Source organism: Pristis pectinata, chromosome 2, assembly GCF_009764475.1.
Source record: "Pristis pectinata isolate sPriPec2 chromosome 2, sPriPec2.1.pri, whole genome shotgun sequence".
NCBI lineage: Eukaryota > Metazoa > Chordata > Chondrichthyes > Rhinopristiformes > Pristidae > Pristis > Pristis pectinata.
Window position 1 is genome coordinate 38634429 of NC_067406.1, and position 22413 is coordinate 38656841.

General features: G+C 35.9%; 1 protein-coding gene across 8 annotated transcripts in view; it reads left to right on the plus strand.

Annotated features, from left to right (window-relative positions):
* Positions 1 to 22413, plus strand: part of celf4 (CUGBP, Elav-like family member 4) — a 903775-nt gene that overhangs the window by 854743 nt on the left and 26619 nt on the right. For 4 of the 8 annotated variants that reach the window (XM_052037920.1, XM_052037937.1, XM_052037928.1 and 1 more), the window contains exons 11-12: positions 8531 to 8611; positions 12464 to 12607. In XM_052037920.1, the coding sequence (XP_051893880.1) occupies positions 8531 to 8611; positions 12464 to 12607 (225 nt within the window). The remainder of the gene's footprint in view (positions 1 to 8530; positions 8612 to 12463; positions 12608 to 22413) is intronic. The other 4 variants (XM_052037946.1, XM_052037954.1, XM_052037965.1 and 1 more) reach the window with 1 other exon arrangement.

Below are 22413 nucleotides of genomic sequence, written 5' to 3' on the forward strand. Positions count from 1 at the left end.
CATGCAATGGGTCAGGCAGTGAATGCTGTGAGTGATACAGAGTTAAACTTTTGGTCAATAATCTTTTATCAGATCTACATTCCACCACCATATTAGTCATTTTTGCCATTCCTGCAAGACTTATGACAGATAAAGTTACAGAGGTGTTTCAGTATATTTCATCTCAACAACTCAATTTCAGTGACCCAAACATTACCAAGGATATCTCCTTGAAACTGTTCTACCACCTTTTGCCTCAGTGGAAAGAACCTTGGTCCCAAAGTAATTGGGCCATCCGAGAGTGCAATTGGTGTAAGGTTCAACTTAATCTTTATTTGTACTTATCAACATTATGGAATGGCATAAATTGATTTATAAAGCTCAAAAGTGATTATAGACAAATAGTTTTAATTGACCTAAATAATGCATACTGTTCCTTCAAAGTTATCTTTTGAAAGCTGAAATGTCCAACGGGCACTTTTAGTTGATGCAATAGCTGAATATAAAAGTAATTTCAAATAATTCAAATGATAAGGAAGTCATTCCTTGATGCTTTTGATGTAGCATTTATTAATGTGCAAATATTTTCATTTTGTCTTCTGACCTTTCAGGATATCAAGTTGTTATTGTTCTGTATTTATTGCCATATCTTTCCAAATGAGGGAAATGTTTCACAAATTCATTTTGGCAATAGTTTAATCATTGCATGACTTCCGTATTGATTTAATTTTAATTGCTTTCAAGATCAGCGTGAGAATGTGCTTAGTTGTCTGCCCTAAGAGTGATTACAGTAGTGAAGTTATACTGCAGTAATTTTTCATTGCAAGTGCAAGATTTACACTAGACATTAGGCGAACTTCAGAAACCCTCTACTCTGCTTAACATTCTCTGGAACATTGTCTTTGGAATCTACACAGTGCATGTATGGCAATGTCAGGCATATCATATGGAGATTTTTTATATATACATATTTATCTGTTACAAAAGAGAGTTTGATAAACAGTACATTATTTTAGAAGAAATTATATTCATAAGAAAAGTGTGATGAGTAACTATCTGTGAAATAGATTCCTTTGAAATTCAATGTTATGTTTCATGGTAAACTGATTTCAGTGATTGAAGGGTCAGTGGTTAAGAGAGAAATCACAATAGATTCTGGAGGACTGTGTGGCAGGGTTGAATAATAATGATATATGAATATATATCTTGGACCTTTTGAAGTCAGCAATGTTTGTGAGCATATTTGGCCAGTGGACATGGTAGTGAATTGTCAACAGAGGTTACAAGTTTAAATCCCATCCAGGCAAATTATCAAAATAAATTCAACAAATCAACAATGATTTGCATTTATTTACCACCTTCAACGTAACAAAATGTCCCAAGGCAATTTACAGGAGCATTATTGAATGTAATTTATCACAAGACTACATAAAGTGACTGCTTAAATAAACTGCATTCAGGTTGTGAATTAAAAGAAGGGTCAGAGAGATTTTCAGAGGGAATTCCAGTCTGAGGACCTAGGCAGCTGAAAACATAACCGTGAATGGTAGAGCAAAGAGGATTGAAGGTGTGCCAGTGGCCAGAGTTAGAGAAGCACAGAGATCTCGAGGGATTGTGGAGCTGGAGAACGATAATCAGATGCTGTAGAGGGGTTTGTAATCTCATCCAAACAAAAATAATGCAGAGAAGTCTGCATCCATAATGTGTTTGGGAACCCATGGTGTATCCTCACAGCAGACAGAAACCACACTCCACTCCAGTGCAACCAGCATAACACCCAAATGGAAATATAGGTCTTGTTCCCAACACACTGCTGAGTCAAATAGGCACTGGTTGCTAAAGACATTCCATTTTATCTAGCAAAAGATAAACTAAAAATATAATTCCTGCAGAAGTTCAAAAATCAAGCACATTCCATGGGTTGTGGGCCCATGTCCCACTGGTCCATGATGCCAGGGATAGGAATCAGATTCTTTGAAGAACTAAATTATTATTGCTTTTCTCTTTCTGTTTCAAGTTATTGTTGTGATCTATTTTTGATAATCTAGAGTAAAGGGAAACATCAATGACAATTTATTACTGGCCTAGAGCCATCTGTATTCAAGCTTAAAGATGGTGAAAAGGTTAATATTGAAGATAAATATTATTTATTCAGTTTCAGCTCAGTACAGATCAACTAGGGGAATCAAATCTCATTGCTGCACAGGCACGAGATTAAAGGGTATATTGCAAAGAAAAAACATGTGATACTTGCTTAGGAATGATTATAAAAATGAATGCAATACAATAGGCAAAAACAATAGCAAAAGTAACATAAAATATAGATATATGCAAAACAATTAAAGACAATAACTCCCAATAACTTATGTATCAATAAAAATAAGTGCAGTAAGTTAAGGGTTAGCATGGTAACATAAAAACATTATCAGCTTGTCAGGAATTTAACATGGTTTCTTTTATGAGAAGATTCCAAAATTTGTAACATAGTAGTCTCCAGGCAGGAGTAAACCTTTGACCCATCTATTCCACCTGTCTACAGTATCGCTTTTGTGTGTTTAGAATGACCTTAAATCCTATTTGTTAGCAATTATCTATCCCCTTCTTGAAACAAAATGAATGTTTCCTCCTCCACCACCCAAGTAAGTAAAATGTCCAATTTCCTCCCACTCCAATAGTAAAAAAGTTCATTGGTTTAACAGAGCACAGGAAGTGTTCCATATGCTTAATAAAAAGATTTGTTCGTAACAATGAACCTTGAAGAACAGCAAACAACCAAGGGAAATGAGTAAAGGGACTTAGTAGATAACATATATTTAAGACAAGGAAGGGTAATATTATTCATATGGTCCATGGGTGACATTGTATCAGGACTCGTTTGGGCAGTTCTAGTTCATTTCTAAATAGTCAAATTTCCAAGCTAGAATTCTAAGGATGAATTACATTCCAACATTCCTCAGTCTTCTCTGAATGTCAGTGTTACAGGAGGTATGTCCAAGTTCAGCAGAGGCACTCTCCATACCTAGTGTGCTCCATTTCTGAGTTTTGCAGGGTATGGTTTTCACATCTTGAAAAACAGAGAAATAATGTTAAATTTGTCAAGAACCTTGCTTAGACTCCAATTAAAATATTGTGAATAGTCTGTTTTCCATATTAGTTTGGAGGTATTAAAGAAGATGCATAAAGTGCTGGAGCTCTTTTCTCTCAAATAGGAAGCTGAGAAGTAACCTGATAGAAGCCTTGAGGATTAAGAATGCATTTCATAAGAATGACAAATGGATTGCCCCACTTGTGAAGGAGACCAGAAATGAGAGCCATAAGTCTAAAATAGATAATAATTAACCCAATAAACCATTTTGGAAGATCTTCTTTGTCTAGAGAATGGTTAGAATGTGGAGATTCCTTTGAGTATTAGTTGAGTTGACAGATAAATACATTTAAAGGGAAAGAAAAGAAGCAAGAAAAGCATATGGGACAAAATAATAGAAGGGTTTGGATGAAGAAGGGTGAGGTGAGGCTTTTATGGATCAAAAAAATGACTTGCTGAACTAATTGGCTTTTCTCTGAGCTGTGAATAGTATGTGATCCTATATACTCCTATAGTGCCTGCTTTGATGGTTTTGAATGAGTTAGGAATGTTATCTTGGAAGAATTCCTTACTTCAAGAATTGCCATGAAATGTTCTATATGCATCTGAACAGGGTTTCGTTTTATCATCTCTTCCAAAAGACTGCTCTTCCAACAATAAACTGAAATTTTTGAATAGATCTTCAGCTCAAACAGAAATAAAAGTGGGATCACTCAGTTAAGTGCAACACTGTGTAAGAAATACATTTATATGACACCTTTGACACCTCTTTGTCCATGTCCCAAAATGTATTACAGCCAACAACTTTTTCTTGAAGTTGTATTGCAAGAAATGTTCTAGACAGTTTGTATACAGCATGTTCCCTCAAACTCAATTTTGATATTTACATGCTTATAAACATATGAATTGGGAGCAGGAGTAGGCGTCTTGGTGCCTCAAGTCTGCTCTGCCATTTATTAAGATCATGGCTGATTTGATTTTAACCTCAACTCCACATTCCCACCTACCCATGGTAACCTTTACTCCTTTGCTTATCAAGGATCTACCTACCTTTAATTCAAAAATATTCAATGACTCTGCTTTCACTCTCATAGACTCAGAGAAACATGCAGCACAGAAATATGTCTTTACGGCCCACCTCGTTCATGCTGACCATGAAGCCTGTCCACACTCATCCCATTAGCCTCCAATAGGCCCATATCCCTCAACTCCCTTCCTATTCAAGTACCTGTCCAAATGCCTTTTAACTATTGTAATAGTATCTGTTTCTACTACCTCCTCTGGCGGCTCGTTCCAAATATTCACCACCGTCTGTGTGAAAAACTTACCCTCAGATCTCCTTTAAATTTCTCCCCTTTCATTCCTAAACATGTGCCCTTCAGTTCTAGACTCACCTGCCCTGGGAAAAAGATTCTGTCTATCAATCCCATAATTTTGTAAACCTCTATGAGGTCACCCCTCAGCCTTCTACGTTCCAGTGAGAATAAAAGCCAGTGTATCCAATCATAACTACAACCCTGCATCCCAGGCAACGTCCTACTACTCTGTGTCTATTCCTACCACATATATCCTGTAGCATGGCAACCAGAACCGAACACAATACTCTAAGTGCAGTCGAACCAATGTTTTGTACAACTGCAACATGACGTCCTAACTATTATACTCAATCCCTCAGCCTATGAAGATAAGCATACCAAATGCCTTTTTCACTACTCTATTCATATGTGTCACCATTTTCAGGGAGCTGTGGACTTCCACACAAGTTCCCTTTGTACATCAACACTCCTAATTTCCTTGCCATTTACTCTATATGTCCTGACAGAAGTTGACCTCCTGAAGTGCATTAATTTGCTCTTGTCTGGATTAAATTCCATCCACCACTGCTCCACTCAATTTTCCAATTTATTTATGTCCCACTGTATCTTTAAACAACCTTCTTTGTTATCTATGACTCCACCAACTTTTGTGTCATCTGCAAACTTACCAATCATACCACCACATTCTCATCCAAGTATTTATAAATATATTACAAACAACAAAGGTCGCAACATCAATCCCTGTGGTACAGCAGTTAGAAAAACACCCATCCATCACTACCCTCTGTCTCCTATCACCCAACCAATTTTGCATCCAGTTCACCAACATGCCTCAGAAGCTTTGTGTCTTCTCCATCTAGACCAGCCTACTATGCAGGACATTGCCAAAAGCCTAACTAAAGTCCATACAGACAACATCTACCACTCTGCCTTCATCCAACTCCTTGGTTGCCTCCTCAAAAAACTCATTTCCTTTGAGCAACAGGGTTTCAAAAACTCACAGCCCTTTTAGAAAAAACTTTCACCTCATCTCTGCCTTAAATGGGCAACCGCTCATTTTAAACTGTGTTGCCTAGTTCTAAATTCTCCAATGGAAAAATCCTGTCCACATCTGCCCTATCAACGTTTCTAAGGATTATACATGTTTTAACAAAGTTCATTCTCACTTTTCTGAACTCCAGCAGATACATGCCTAACCTGTTAAGTCTTTCCTCATAAGACAACCAACTCATATCAGGTATTAGTCTTACTAATTTTACATTAACTGTTTCCACCGCATTAACATCCTTCCATAAATATGGAGACCAGTACTGTACTCTATACTCCAGGTATGGTCTTACCAATGCCCTTTCTAATGAAAACATAAGCTCCCTGTTTTTGCATTCAATTCCTCCAGCAATAAGCAATAACATTCTGTTAGCTTTCTTATTTACTTGCTGCAGATAGCTACAAGCTAGCCTTTTGCAAATCATTCATTGGGACTCAGATCCCTCAGTCTTGGCTGTGCAAGTTCTCATCATTGAGATAACATGCTCCCTCTATATTTCCTATGAAAATGCTCAATTTCCCACTTTCCCATATTAAACGCCACTTGTCAGATCTGTGCCCACTTTATTGATCTATATCCCTTTGTAACCCCCTTATGTCCTCTTCACAACTTACTTTCCTACGTATGTTTGCTTTATCATTAAATTTAGCAACCAAACCTTTGCTGCCTTCATCCAAGTTATTGATATAATTTATAAAATGTTAAGACCCCAGTACTGATCCCTGTGATACACCACTTGTTACATCTTGCCAAACAGAAAAAAATCTTTTTATGCCCACTCTCTGTTTCCTGTTAGCCAGCCAGTCTTCCATCCTACACTGAAAGCTTTTATTGTCTGCAATAACCTATAGAATTTCTTTGGGGAATCTAAGTATAGTACATCAACTGATTCCCTTGTACCCACAGTACATGTTACTTCTTCACAGTACTCTAATGAATTGGTGAAACATGATTTCCCTTTCAGAAAGCCATGCTAACTCAGCCTGATTATCTTGACTTTATTTTTGAAGTACACTGCTGTAGCATCTTTAATAATAGCTTCTAATATTTTCCCTATAACAGATTTTAAACTAAACTGTGTAGTTCTCTGCTTTCTGTCTCCCTTTTTTTGAATAAAGGAGTTATGTTTGCTATTTGATAGTGAATAGATAATCTTTTCAGAAACATTGATTCATGAAGAAGTATTAGCAGGATATCAGGAATAACTCCAGGGATATTCTTCCATAAAGTGTCATGTAATCTTTCACATCCAGCTGAGAGAGCAGAATGTGCCTCAGTTTAAGACCTTATGCTGACTTTTGAAACAAATCTGAAATTTAGGGGCATCTATCAAGCTGGAACAAATTTAAATCATTTGCTTCTAATTTCAGGCTTGAATAAAAACTGTGTGTATTTTCCAGAAAGGTTACTGTTTTTTTTAATTTTATTTACAGCATGGTAACAGGCCCTTCCGGCCCAATGAGTCTGTGCCGCCCATTTAAACCCAAACTAACCTACCCGTACGTCTTTGCAATGTGGGAGGAAACTGGAGCACCCGGAGGAGACCCACGCAGACACGGGAGAACGTACAAACTCCTTACAGACAGCGATGGGAATCAAACCCCGATCGCTGGCGCTGTAACAGCGTCGCACTAACCGCTACGCTACCGTGCTGTCCTCTACGCTACCGTACCGTACAAAAGGGAATTTGATAGATACTTGAAATAAGAAAAGTTTGCAAGGTTTGGGGAAAAGACAAGGACTAACTGGATAGCTCTTTCAAAGAGCCAGCCAGAGGAAGTGACTGGTTGGCCTTCAATTGAACTGTAATTCTTCACGTGTGGAGCTTTCCAGGAAAATTTATCCCCTCCACATTACTGAAAAAGTATCAAAAATTACTTGTTGTTTTTCCAAATCTCAACATCTATTTTAACCAAATCTGAGATTCACTTGGAGTGAATCAATCAACTATGCCCAACCTGCTAAATCAAGTATTGTTGGAATAATGGTTGCAACACCATTTTGATCTCTATTATATTGCTGTTTGCTAATTGTGGCTACAGTATCTGAAGAATTGAGAAGGGCCTGTAAAAAGAAGTCTTTGCCACACTGGTGATCTTTACTTCTTAGTAATGAAGGAACAATAATATAATTCAAAGAGATTGCCTGTTGATTAAAGTAAACACTGTAGAGGGATAATTTAACAATTCTCAGGTGGCATACTACAGTCAATAACATACTACAGCCAACCATCAATTTTTGCTTGACTGATTTGCTTTTAATGTAAAGGAAAGTTAGGTAGGTTGTACGATGATTGTGCAATCAGCTATCATCTGCTTTCTGCCGTATTTAACAAAAGTTGTGGCTACTTACAGAAGCTTCATGGAAAGAGAAACCCAGGGATTTCCAAACCTATTGAAAAAAGTCACAGATAACCATATTGATCTCCACAAACTGGTTTTAAGTTTTGTAACAACTGTAATTTTTTCCCCAGACCTTTAATGATTATAACACTTGCACATAAGGGAATATCATCATATTGAAATGTCACTGTCTGCTGCCATTTATTTTGCATTGATTTCCATTTGCTTAGTGGAAAAACCACATTTCCCTGATACAAAATAGTTTTTAACGAGCTAAGTTCAGATTCGTGTTAGCAAAGAAGTTACAGCCTGTCAGAGAGTAGTGCTTTTCTTTGGAGATTATCAAGAACTTGCTTTGTCACTATTAGCCTGACTCAAATATTTTGAGTTAGGTGATTTCCAATTAGACACAAAAGCAGTAGAAATTAGTTACATTCTCACTCACTGATACTGATGGATCCCCAAGATTGCTTATCAACACCTTTGTAAAACTAGATAAAGCAGCTGATCTATAAAACACATTGTGCAATGCACTGTTGTAATGAAATAATCTGTATGGATGGCATGCAAAACAAAGATTTTTCACTGGACCTCCATACATGTGACAATAATAAACCAATTTACCAAATAAGGGAATACTGTGCTAAAGTCACTTAGTAAATTTTAAATAGATTTTAAATGGGATTTCACTTTTGTACATTTAGCTTGTTAAGTGCGACTATGCAAAATACTCACGTGAAACATGATCTCTGCATTACAGCTGCCTATCCTGCTGCCTATGGCCAGATTAGTCAAGCCTTTCCACAACCACCTCCAATGATACCCCAGCAACAGAGAGAGGGTAAGTTATTCATTATATTCATTATACATGATAGAAAAACAGAAAAGATTTGTTGAGATGTCAAGAAATAACAAAATATCTCAGTGAGAAACTGTGATCAAACATAAGACACTCAGATATATACAGGTCCAAATGTTGGGGGTCAGAAGTGCAGAATTAGCACAAAAAGTACAGTGTTTGGAATGTTGCTCAGCTTCATATATTTTAACATCCACCGTTACTCAAATGATGCTGGAATCAGGACACTGACGCGGTGTACGAGTGCCATTGTACTCATCACATCGATCACACATATCACAGCAGCTTAATCTAAAATTGGTCCAAATTATCTGATAGCTGGTTTGGCAGGTCACCATACAATGATAATGTTGGAAGGTGAGATTTGACTGGGTCATTCATTTTTGACGGGCTTGGACATGATGATCTGAATAACCTGTTGTACTTTCTCTGTGACTTACAATTCTATGATATAACCACAACTGAAGGTTGAGCTGCTTAATTAGACAAGAGGTTGCATATTAAATTGGTACATTACAATATTGCAATTGCATATTGCATTCACTGCTATAATAAATAAACCTGTCTTCTGCTACAGATTTACATCTTTTATGGATCTAGTAGTAATGGGCCAGATCTTGTAGTGAAATAACAAATTCCACATGGAAGTGTTGGCACATTTGGGAGTTCCGTACAAATCCTGAGCTAGCTGAGGTTAGCAAAGGAGGGTGCAGCAATCCCAGCCACTTACATTGGGGATTCCACTTGAAGATCCTGTGCTGGATCTGACTTGGCACAAGGAGTTCTCTCCTCTGATTCTGGTGGTGATGAACTGCTACAAAGGATTAAGGCAAGTTTTTTATTGATAGTTTTAATTGGTTTCATTTATTTAAATATGTTATGTTTTTAAGTATTTCAATTTGTTTCTTTTAATAAATTTCAATGTTTTTAATTTGTTCAATAGTTTAATTTTTAATAGTTTTGTAATGTTTTTGAATGTTTCTGAATGCCAGAAGCATTCATGGTATTTTGAAAACTTTGACAGCTGGCTAAGCTACAGAGTGGTTCTGGAGAAGGTAAGTGCAATCTTTTCATGGAGATCAGTAGCGAACATAAGCTGCTTGCAAATACTGAGAAAATGATTTCAATACACCCTGTACACCAGATGTAAAACATTTCTGTGTATCATGCAGTTTTACTAATAGTGTTCAGAATGCCATTCCATGCTATTTTTACTTATTCACAATAGTCTAGCTTATCCCCCAATACCATTCCCCCGAATTTAGACCACTTTTCAAACCAGCAGTCATTCAGTCTTATTAATTTCAGCATTGCGACTTAAACATGAAGAAAAAATATGAGAAAGTAACAGAATTTGTTAGCAAAACTGAACAGCTTACATGGCATCTATTTTGGAAAGGATCTATGCTTGAAGGAATAACTGATCCATTCCTTCTCAGACACTGTTTCTTGCATTTTCATTCATTGTACCTGAAAGCCAAGGGAGGTCTCATACTTTAACACTGAGTAGAATTAATGATAATCTCCATGTGTATTACTGCACAGCCCTTCAATAATTCAGGAGCGTAACTACTACTGGTTTTATGGTAGCTTTAGAGTTCAGTACCAGGAGAAATTGAGATCAGTTAAGATATTTGTGCAGAACTGTTATTCCAGCCATGCTTATTGTTCACACATCATATTAAAGCAGAATGTAGCTTGGTCTTACATTACAATTTGATTGTACTTTCTACATTGCAACAGTGGCTATTCTAGTGTTTCATTGGCTGTTATGCATTTTGTGATATGAGTTTGACTTTATTTCAATGCAGAGGTTCTCAGGAAAATAATTAAATCTGAAAATGCTAGATCCTTACACAGTTTTACTGTGCTACCAAAAGGTTAATTATGAACCTAATGAATGAAACTAAAGATTTTTTACAAACAGTGTCATATGTGTTTTCACATCTTTATTTGCAGAGAAATGTCACAGAGACCACTACACTGTGTGAAAAGCTGCATTCACATTAGAAATTCATGCTTGGCAAGTGTGAATACATATTAGACAGAGGAATACTGGTTAGCAAATAGTCATTAACAGTCAGCTTACTATTTAAAAGAAGAAATGATAAGCTCCCATCATGCAAATAAACCTAACTTAATGCATTTTAATGAAGTAGAAATGGACAACTCTGTTCCAAGATGGACTAGTTTGTTTTAAGTTTTGTCAGTGATTTGAATATGAAAATAGCACATGCTCAACTAATCATTAGGGCCACTAGAAAAACTTCACTTAATTAATTTTGAGATGCATTTTGGAAGAAAATATATTCAGCATTGTCAGATACCATTGAAAATAATTTTGTAGCAAATTGTACAATATTACTTACCCTTCTTACCTTTCTCCATTTGTTCATATTGTACCCAACCACATGTACCCAGACATTCAGCTAAACAATCACTAACAGCAACTGACAAAGCACTTTTAACACTTTAAAACTTTTCAAAGTGCTATAAGAGATAGTCATCAAATAAACATTGACACCATGACATAAGAAAGATAAAAAAAAGATGAAATAATCAAAGGCATAGTGGATGTTTTAGAAAGTGTCTTAAAGGAGGGGGAGAGAGAGAGAGATAGAGAGATTGAAAGGTTTATAGATGAAATTCCAGAATGTAAGCGCTAGTCTGCTAAAGGCATGGCCACCAACATTAGAAAAATTAAACTTGGGAATAATTAAGAGCCATGGAATTTGAAAACAAGAATAGAATTTCAACATCAAGGTCTACCATGTCAGCCTGCATTGGGAAGAATATGTGAACAGGAGCTGTTATGAAATAGGACCTGAATAGTAGAGTTTTGGATGGCCATAAGTTTATATTCAGTTGGTTGAGGGAAAGCAGCCCGATGAGTATTAGATATAGGTAACAAAGGCATGATTAAGGATGATGAGGGGAGATATTAGAGAAATAGGTTGTGACTTTGAGGCATGTAATTTTATGTTATGGTTTTATCACGTTGCCATTCATTTTCAGGTACGCTCAGTGCTGCTCCTGACATAGACCTCTACAATTTCCGTTGAAGGAGGTTTAGTTTTCTGGCTGGATGGTTAGAGTGAAAGATATACTGGGCATGGGGTTAAAGATGGTGGTAGAATACTGCTGCTGATGAATGCCTCATGGATTCCCAGTTTGAATTGATTTGTTCTGAATCTGTCCCATTTAGCACAATGGTCATCCCTCACAACACAATAGAAGGTGTGCTCAAAATAAAGACGGGACTTCATCTCCATAAGGACTGTGTAGTGGTCAGAGATATCAATACTTCCTACCAGCTCTGTCATGGACAAATTCCTCTGTGACAGATAGACTGATGAGACACAAACAACGCAACAGAACAGCGGCAGTACAGGGAAGTATAGAAAGTAGCTGAACCCACATCTTTGGATACTGTTGCCAAAGTGCTGATCAGGCAAAGATTGGAGTGTTTCTCTGCATTGAATCCCTGCTGTGCATATTGCGAGAATTTTTGATGTGGAAGTGGGTATATACAAACTGATTGAAAAACTTTGAACTGATACTTTGAACTTCAGCTAAGAAACTGAGACCAATATTTTAATAAAAGTTTGAGGCCACAATACCTGTCCATTTATCATAGGATTTTTGATTATAATAAGGCATGGGAATTGACAAACATCATAATATATCTTTCAGTGTGATGCTAGTCAGAGTTCTTAATGTGTTCTTTGCACTCTTCTTTCAAACAGGCTTATGAACTGAGCTGTTTATTTTACTGTCTTCCATTTCTGTACAATCTGTCCACCTTTTCAATGTGGTGCAATCATTTCTCTGCAGGTCCAGAGGGTTGCAACCTTTTTATCTATCACCTTCCTCAGGAGTTTGGAGATGCTGAGCTCATGCAAATGTTCCTGCCTTTTGGTAATGTCATCTCCTCAAAAGTGTTTGTGGACCGAGCGACAAACCAAAGTAAATGCTTTGGTGGGTACAGATAAAAAAAAGTTCAATTGCTATTCTGTCAGACATGGTTTTAAAAACTATATTTTGTGTCAATACACTGAAATAATTATGTCTAAAATATGGGTCATTGCATAAACAGATTCTGCTCTTCTGTAGTTTATCGTTTAACCTTTCCCCTCAGCAACCCAGATGGGGCTTTAACCAACAATATATTTTGCTGAGGGAAAAGGGTTGAATTATAGTAAACATTACAATATTCTTGCTTTGCTTTTAGATTACCAGATACCCTTGTACGTAGATGTGCAGAATACTATATTTCCTTGAATAGAACGAAGTCCTTGAATACATTTTGTATATAGAGTTATGGTTTGCTACTGAAAACCTAAACAGAACTATGAAAATCAATGATCTTCCGACTAACAAAACTGTTTTGGAGCAAGCACAAATCCTGGCTTGAAAATGAGATGTAGCTAAACTTGAGTAGTTTCGGGAACAAATTAATATGCTGGGTTTTGCCACCTCAGGACTTGAATGTACACAGCTTGTGTTTTTATACTTGGTTTTCTGTTTATTAAAAAGTGAAGTGAAAGGTTTTAGCTGAGTCAATCACTTTGGACATTGAGCTGTAAGAGGAATAGGGAAAGCTACAATTTGGATTAGCATAAATTTGGTCACTATTGAAAAGAAAATTACTTTTCTGAAATGATATGGTGTGAATTGTTCACATCTGAGTAGCTCGCAGGTCATTATTAATATTACCACTATGGTTTTTTTGTAAAGCACATGTGAGTTGGTTGACGTCTATTAAATTAATGGTTCCAAAATTGCCAGATTTTCCAATTAAAACTTGAAGGGGATCAATCCCAAGTTACCACGGAAGCTCTTGCATAAGGTAACTTATTATGTATTGGTCATATTTTCTCGTGTGGCATTTTTATGCTGCCTTCAACAATCTCATTAATTGCACGAGATTAACTTCTGCTCTATAAAATACAGTCAGTCGGTTGTATTCAAGGAAATAAGATATTTATTCAGTTAACCTGTACACAGTGGAATAAACTTAAAATACAAAATAATTTTGTGGAAGATTATAAGCAGATTACTTAAAATAATGTTTGAAATTTCTAGACAAAATTCTCAAACAGGATCAAAAGCTGTAAGTGAGTCCCACTGTAAACTTCTCTACTGATTTGATGGCCTAACTAATGAACATCTAGCACATTTTGTAGCATTACAGAATGACCTAGTATGCTGTGTAAACATATTTATTGCAGAGAGGAATATAAATAAAAGATAACATCAAAATATTTCATAATTTATACTGTTTCATTAAAGTCAACTTGCTAAGCATAGCATGTTCAGCAGTTGATTTCCAAAAGAAACCATTCCTTCAGTACTTGGTGGTTTCCTTCACATTGCAAGTTGTATGTTTGTTAAATTGAGGAACAAAGATTTTCAAAATGTGTTTTGCTGTAAAATGGGATTGCCACACCTTTGTTGTATATCATTCATATGGTGCATATGTCACTAATAAAAATAATACAAAGTACTAAAGTTATTTCTAACAAATTAAATGCTCTATTGGTGTACGCTACAAAACCTGTCTATGAACAACTGTAACCAGACAAAAACTAAAGGTAATATCTGGCTTTTGTGGTTCTTTAAAGCTTTATTCTATGGCAATTGCCATTATTCTCAAGAAAGGCCCTCAGAATTTGTTCATGCCTAGTGCACTCAGTGAGATTTTGGTCTTTCCTGTGTGTAAAAGTGGTAACATTTTGTAACCAAAGTGTATTTTGGTCAATTTATTATTTTTCTCCTTTTTGAATTTGCAAAATAGATAAAATAATTTACACATCTAATTGTTGATCTTTCTGAGTTCCCCAAAAGACCAAACAGTATTTTTGAACCCTTTAAGGATTTCTATTATATTGCTGAATAGCTCAAGAATCCTGCAAAACAAAAGTGATCAATTCGTAAATGAACAGGAATATTCTATACGGCTCTCAATTTTATAATAAATGCAGAAGCCTAGTGATGCTGATATTGCAATTATCTTAAAATTGCTAACACTTTTCAAGTTCGAAAACTCTTTCTCTGGTCCTCAAAGGGTTATCTCAAAATTCCAAACCAATGTTTGACATTTAATATGTCAGAATCAGAATCAGATTTATTATCACTGACATATGTCATGAAATTTGTCGTTTTGCAGCAGCAGTACAACAGTGTCTGAGAAATACAGAGTGCATTTTGAATGAGTAATTTAATTGAAACAAATTAGAATAAAGGTTGAAAATTTCACATCAGCTGGATATTGTCTGTTTATCCTGTAGGGGTGTGCAGTGATTTAATCTTAAACCTGAAAAGTTAGCACAACTTTCCCCAGTTCAGTTATTTTTAAGGTTTTCAGTTACACTTAAAGTCTTTATATGTTATAAGGATGAATGAAAGTGACCTATCACAGAAATATAAATCACTAACCTTCAAAATGGGATTACCAAACACTATGAGACTATGAAGGGACCCCTGGAGATTTGTGTGGTCATCAGATTAATGTCCATCTGCTTTCAAATTCTGCATTCCTTCGCATTTGCTGCCGTGCTTGGACATTACTTCTGTGGAGTTAGACTGATAAAAAAGTTCTTGGCACTCCATACAGAATGTTTGAAAACTAATTTTCCTTGTCCCCTAGTGAAAAGACTTGTTTTGCCTGTGTATTGATTTATCTCAGAAGATCAACCTTTTCATCAAAACTTTATTCCATTATCAGTAGGAAGTCTCTTGTTGGATAGAACAAATAGTTTCTCTAACAGTATTTCTGAACAAACATGGGCATGGAGTTGTGGGTTACACATTGGTAAAAGTGCAGAAATTAAATTAGATGGGCTGTTCCAATTCGGAACAAAGAATTGCACCTCATACTTTTAACAACTTGAGCTCCCCCTTTCAATGTAGTCAATGGAAAGTAATTGAGAGTCAATTCTCTTCAACAGCATGAACCTAACTATTTTTGAGATTTAAATTCTTTGAATGCATGGCTTAATTAGGAAAGAGTACCCTACTGCAAGCTATGCAGATGATTTAATTTTAATAAACTACTAATGGCTATCCTCTTTTTTGGATTTGCAAGAAATTGTGCAAACCACCAATAGGAGCCCTAATCAGTCTCACATAAACTTTTCTCTGGGCAGCACAGTGGTGCAGGTAGTAGAGTCACGGTCTCACAGCTCTAGGGACCCAGGTTCGATCTTGACCTCAAGCGCTATTTGTGTGGAGTTTGACGTTCTCCATTTGACCATGTGGATTTCCTCCAGGTGTTCCGGTTTCCTCCTACAGCCCAGAGATGGGCAGGTTGTTGGGTTAGTTGGCCAACATAAATTGTCCCTTGTGTTTAGGGTAAGTGGTAGAACTTGGGGAAGTTGATGAGAATGTGAGGAGAATGAACAAAAAGGAATTAATGTCAGAGTAATGTAAATAGTGGTTGATGGTTGGAGCAGACTCAGTGGGCTGAAGGGCCTATTTTCATGCTGTATGTCTCTATGACTCTATGACTGAAAAACTATTGTTTACATGCAATATTTTTTACACGTTATCCTCAATAGGGCAGTGGTTGGTGGATAATATTAATTGCACTGTTCCAGTGGAGCAGTGAAATAATCACTATTAAAAGAGGATGCACCTCAATAAAGGTTATTAATACCATGGTTACCATAGTGCTGGTAGGTGGAATGTTTTCATATTGACACAGGTGTTGATATAGGTTGTGTCAACAAATTCATAATAACCAAAAAGTATACAGGTACTAATCTCACACGGTTATCAAAATCTTATAACTACATTCCTTTTAACCTGGTGGAGGCCTCTACTCTTGTGATATATGTAATGATGCTTCAGTACTAACACAGTCCCAGCTGGCAAGAATTAAGAACAGAACTATGCAGTAAGGTTCCTCTAAGATGTACTAAAGATTCCATACCTGTTGAGTTGAAGTTATAATTAAAAATTCTCCATAAAATCAAGTCATTCTTTGGAATATTTAAATATGAGAAGAGACAAGCAAAAGCTTGCTTTTAATGGCCAGTTCTCTTTCACCTCTACCCGTAGTTTTTCTCATATGTGTAGTGTTTTTCCCTTTTTGTTGGCACTATGATGATCATCAAATTTACTGACATCAAAGCTTACCACTGACCAAAGCTTACTACTGAAATCAAGACTGACCACATCATGAATTACTTTAAACATAGAACATAGAACAGTACAGCGCAGAACAGGCCCTTTGGCCCACAATGTTGGGCCGACATAGCTAATTCCTTCTACCTACAGAATGCCCATATCCCTCCATTTTCTTCTCATTCATGTGCCTATCGAAGCCCCTCTTAAAAGCCCCCAATGAATTTGCCTCCTCCACTCTGTCAGGCAATGCATTCCAGGCATCCACCACTCTCTGAGTAAAAAACATACCCTTGACATCTGTTCTGATCCTAACCCCTTCACCTTAAATGCATGCCCTTTAATTAGTTCTTTTTTCAGAAGTTGAAACTGTGGAGTTATTTTCCTTCATACTTACTATACCTGAAATTACACAGTCTACAAAAAATTGTTTCCATTTCAGTGATGTCCTGCCTAGTAGCTCTTGCACCATCATCTCCATGGCCTCACTTCTCCACTAAACAGCTATAGCCTCAGCAATTTATACAGAGGGAACAGAATCATTGTGAACTATGAGAATTTTAAGTGGATAAGATCAGAGCCAATGGTTCTTTAGAACATTAAGTTGGTTGAAAATAAATAGTCTTGGCAATGAATATCAGATATAGTGGTTAAATTTGATCACTGAATATTTGAGGCACACACTGCCCACATTTAAACTTTTCATACTATCTGTTCCATTGCAATTATATTTAATACAGAACTATAATCTCTGTATGGAAATAAAGGAAATGTTCTGTCTACATTGGGTTATTACTAATAATCTGCACATATATCTAATCTAATTGTCTTTTGAACCAACTGTGCGGCCTGTTTTCTATGGCTTCTTTTTTAAGTTTTACATTGATATAGCCTTCTTCAAAGATCTGGTTTTTAATCTGATCTTCTTGGTAATAATACTTGTTGGGATCTATTTTATTGATTCCCAAAATTATCCTGTAAGTTTGATTGGATCATCTCAAATTCTGTTTTCAGTAACAACAGATCTATCTACTGCCCATTTTTTTTATTATTAGCTAAATTCTTGACACCTGGGGACCATCTTTATTTATTTCTGTTCTTATACTATACCTCCCTTACAAATAAAGGACTTGGCTAATACAATATCAATATAATCACTTGATTTGTATTGGAGGTAGCTTTAGGAGTCTTACCTGATACACATTTCCACAGTTGTACAATCTTCCTTAGAATTACAGATGTTTATGACATGGAAGAACTCCTTTTGGCCCATCAGGTTCAAGCTAGCCAAACAAAAATAGTTGAAGTAATTCCACTTTCCTGCTATTAGTCTGCAGCCTTGTGTGTTACTACATATTAAATATCCTTCAAGGGCAAGGAAATTGACAAAATCTGATCTGATGTCCATTTCATACCAAGCTCCCGTTTACAAATTGGTGAAGTGCAAAACAGGTAGTTGATCTGACACCATCAGATTCACACTGCACTGATTAGAGTAAATTTGTTCCTTGTGGCTCTTTCTGGGCAGTTGAGGATTTTAGGGTAGATTTCTCGTGTCCAGAGGAAAGGACAGTTTTGGAGGCATATTTTCAGATCAGAAAGGAATCAAAGGCCTATTTTACAATATCTCCATAACCCCAGCTAACTCATCAGATGATTGGGGGAGAAAGAGTGTTTGAACATTGATGACAAAGTGTGCTGTTGACTCTCAATACTGGTTGTTTAAAAGGTAAGGTTGGCAAAAAGAATCCTCCTCCTTCTGGCCTACAAGCAGTGTAGCAAAAGCATTTGGCAGGAGGACCCAGCTCTTTTTGCCTCCTCTCATGCATCAGGATTCTGATTACTGGGAAGTTGAATTGAAGTGCAGAATATTTTAACAACTGATCCACTTCCTGCTATTGGAATAGTAGCTTATTGCCAACCAGTAAAGCCAGAAAGAGTGGGCTGAGGATTTTTTTGAGCTTTAAGGCCGGGGTGGGGAGGGTGAATGCAGTTAATGTTACCCCTGTAATGGACATCAATGACCTTTACTCTCACTGTTCTCTTATGTTCTCTATTACCCTGAGTGTACTCAACAAATGTATCAAGATCTGCCCTTTATATTGCACTATGCCTTATACTTTTATTTTGTAGATGTCATTAAAAAGTGTTTATAAAACATTTATATTTAAATATTGCAAGAAATTTTATTTGTCTTACGTTGCACAATTTTTTTGTCATTCTTTACAATATAATTATTTCCTGGTAATCCATTTTGTAGTTGTTAAGAATCAAAATATCAGGTGGAGGAATGAAATTTATCAACTTCCTCGGTAATACCTTGTAATGATAAAGTTGGTGTAGGTTATAGTAACAACTTTTACTGGTATTAATTAACTTCTTTACACTTAAATTGAAATGTTTGAATCAGTTTGGCATGATATAATAACATTTGCTGTATTGGCACTTCCATTTCATAAGAATTATCTGCGTTAATCTCACCTTCCCACTCTTATGCTCTATCATATTTTCCTTTAATGTTTATTGCCTCCAAAATGTTATTAACTCGACTTCAAGAGCCTCTTGCAGTAATACATTTGAAATTCTAATAGCATGCAGTTTTAATATGCTAATAACCCATTGAGCCAGAAAAAAAATTGTTGCCTCCTGACTTAAACTACCCTCTTGGCCAATTTTTAGTTTAAACAATCCCAGAGAGATTTGTGTGAACAAATGTACAACCCTCTGCCTCCTGACTACTGATAGTTGTCTGTACCAATCTGATGAACAGAAATGTTGGGTGTAGACTGTATCGACAGCATCCAAGCATCTAATAATGGTGCATTTTATCCTTGGGCTTTGACTAATTATATATTTATGACTACAGGGGGGCAAATAATAATTCTTTAGTAGTATAAAATAAACAAGAACAGGAAAGTTAAAAAGCTGGAAATACAGAAAGAGGAAAGAAATGTTAACTTTTTTTTTAATTCCAGATGTTAGAAAACCTCCTGTATCTTTCCAGATATTTTTGTTCTTCAAGAGTAGACAAATGGCTAAATTACTACCACTGTTTATTTAGTAAAGCTTAAACTGCTCTTCTGTTTTAGCTAAAATGTTTTGCTGCCAGGTCATAGGCTTCTTTAAAGTAATAGAGAAAAAGATTTGATATGAGCATACTAAGCATTTATAGAATAACAGCACTGGCAGTAATTTATTATCCAATGTATCTCAAGATTGGAACAATAAGGAATGACTGTTAGAAATGCAATTAAGAGAAAAATCATTCCTGCCAATAGGGGAGAGAATAAATTATTTTCATTAGTTCTATAAATTATATTTCAACAAAATATAATTAGTTATTTTTGTATTTAAAAAAAAGAAAATTGATCTAACCTAAAACTGTCCTCATTATTGTCTCTGTTAGAATTATATTGATTGATGAAATGTTCATAACTGGCCTTCCTTACCAGATGTCACAGTGGTAATTTGGAGTGAAACAATTCATCTCCACATATCCTTGTTATGATTCAAACATAGCCCAGTAAGAACTTTAGCTGCTTAAACTTCCAGAAGCACAGCACTGTGCAGTAATGGAAATGTAACTGGCCTAAATAGTTTCAGCAAAGAAGATGTGCAGAGTAATATTTCAAAAAGCACAGCCAACTTGATCAGAAATATCAAAGAAAGGACTGTGAAAGATTGTGTAAAATATGAAGAATTCACTTTCAAGAAGTTTAAATAATTCTCCTTTACCTCAAGAAATGATAATGCTGGGTATCATTGTTACAAATTCATTTTTATTTTTCTCTGATGCCTCCCCATTAGAGAGGGAGCATTCCATATTTGATATCTTAGAAGACCCATTTGCTTTCTCACAACAAGAAGTCTATTAAAAGGCCTGCTTAGTTATTGTTTGGCTATTTAGATTATAAGACAAGTCAAAATGTGAACAGTATTAAGAAACAAAGATTTTAGAAAGCATCACTCACACCTATTTGGAGAATTCAATTATCCAAAGTTTGGAATATTTAATTACCTTAATTGGCTTGTCATTCTTCTTTTGTTATTTTACGTTAACATTTCCTTAGCTGAAGAGGAATATTGAAAATAAAATAACTATTTCTTTATGCAAACAGGTCAGCTAAAGTATGCCAAAATAATCCACTAAAGCTTGGAGCAAACAATATCAACCGCCTCTATATCAAAACTAGGTTGCTTCTAAAGGTCATTTTGTTTGTAACACTAAACCATTTCAAACATGCTTAACCAATATTCCTCTTAAAAAAAAAAGCAGGGATTAGAATAATGTCCCCATTGATGTTAATTCAAGAACTTATTAGACCACAGTTTTAAAAAAGAAATGAAAGGCAGAAAATGCCAGTCTGGCAGCATCTGTTAACATTTTCATCTGAATTTCTTTTCAAAATACTGAGACTAAGAAGTTCATTGATATCATGTCTCTTTTATACCTGTTCTTTAACGGCATGTGTGCTTACTGTGCTCTTCGGAAGTATGTCACTCTCCATATTGGGAAAGACTGCAACATAGACATCCGGGACCCTCTGTGCAGGAACAAAGACCCAGTGCAAACCCTAAGAAATTATGGGATGAATAGGTCACATCATTGTTTACTCTGCATCAAACTTCCAGGATTTTCACTCCCTCTATCCCTTAAACTGATTATAAGTCTGCATCTGTCCCATTTAAGTCAAGGCAATTATAAATTTGCTCATTCTTCTCTCTACATTTACATTTAAGAGTTCAAAATTTGTAATTCGAATGACTCCAGAAAACCATATGCATCTGCCAAGACTCCTGAAGAAGTTTGCTTGGTTCATCTGGTATATTTTGAGTAATTCTTTTAGTGCGAATTCTTGCCATTTAACCAAATAAACAGAAAGCATTCTGCAGTAGATTGAAAAACACAGAGGATAGACTTTTAAGTGTAGGATTATCATCCTCCAGATAATAAATTTCATATTTTATCTATTTTGTTTGCAATTGATCTTAAATCATAAAATTAATTCTTTATGTGTGTAGCTATTACATTAAGACAGTGTGGTTTTCATTTAAAATATAGTTCCATTAGTAATCAAGTCACATCAGCAATTGGAAGCTTGGTGGGTTAATGTAACAGGACACAGAAAGTTACTTCATTTGTCTTTTTGATGTTCAGTGTCATCTGCATAAACTTTCTGAGGTAGTCTTGATTTAAAATGATATCTTTAATACATTGAAATTCACGAAAAGATTGGCATGGATGAGTTGGGTTGAAGAGCCTGCTTCTGTGCTGTATAACTCTATGACTCAAAAAAAAAATTTAGGTAAAAGTCAAACAAAGCAATTCAGTCAAATCTGGAGGAAGTTTTATTTGGTAGGGAATCACATTCACCAACAGTTCTCAGTTTGTTAATTCTGTGACCTGGTCCTATTTCTAAGGCCACTTATTTGGACTTTAGTTTGCTCAATTGACTGAAATCTTCTTCATCTCTGCACACCCCAATTTAAAGTGATAAGATTTTATATTGCAACAATGTAAGGTTGGACCAGACTGATTTCTGATCCTTTAGGCAGAATTTACCATCAAAAAGACAAGATTGGTCCACAAGAGATTTTCCTCCTCACTTTCTGTTATTTGTTTCTTATTTTTCTCTGTAGTTGCACGCTCTTCTTTG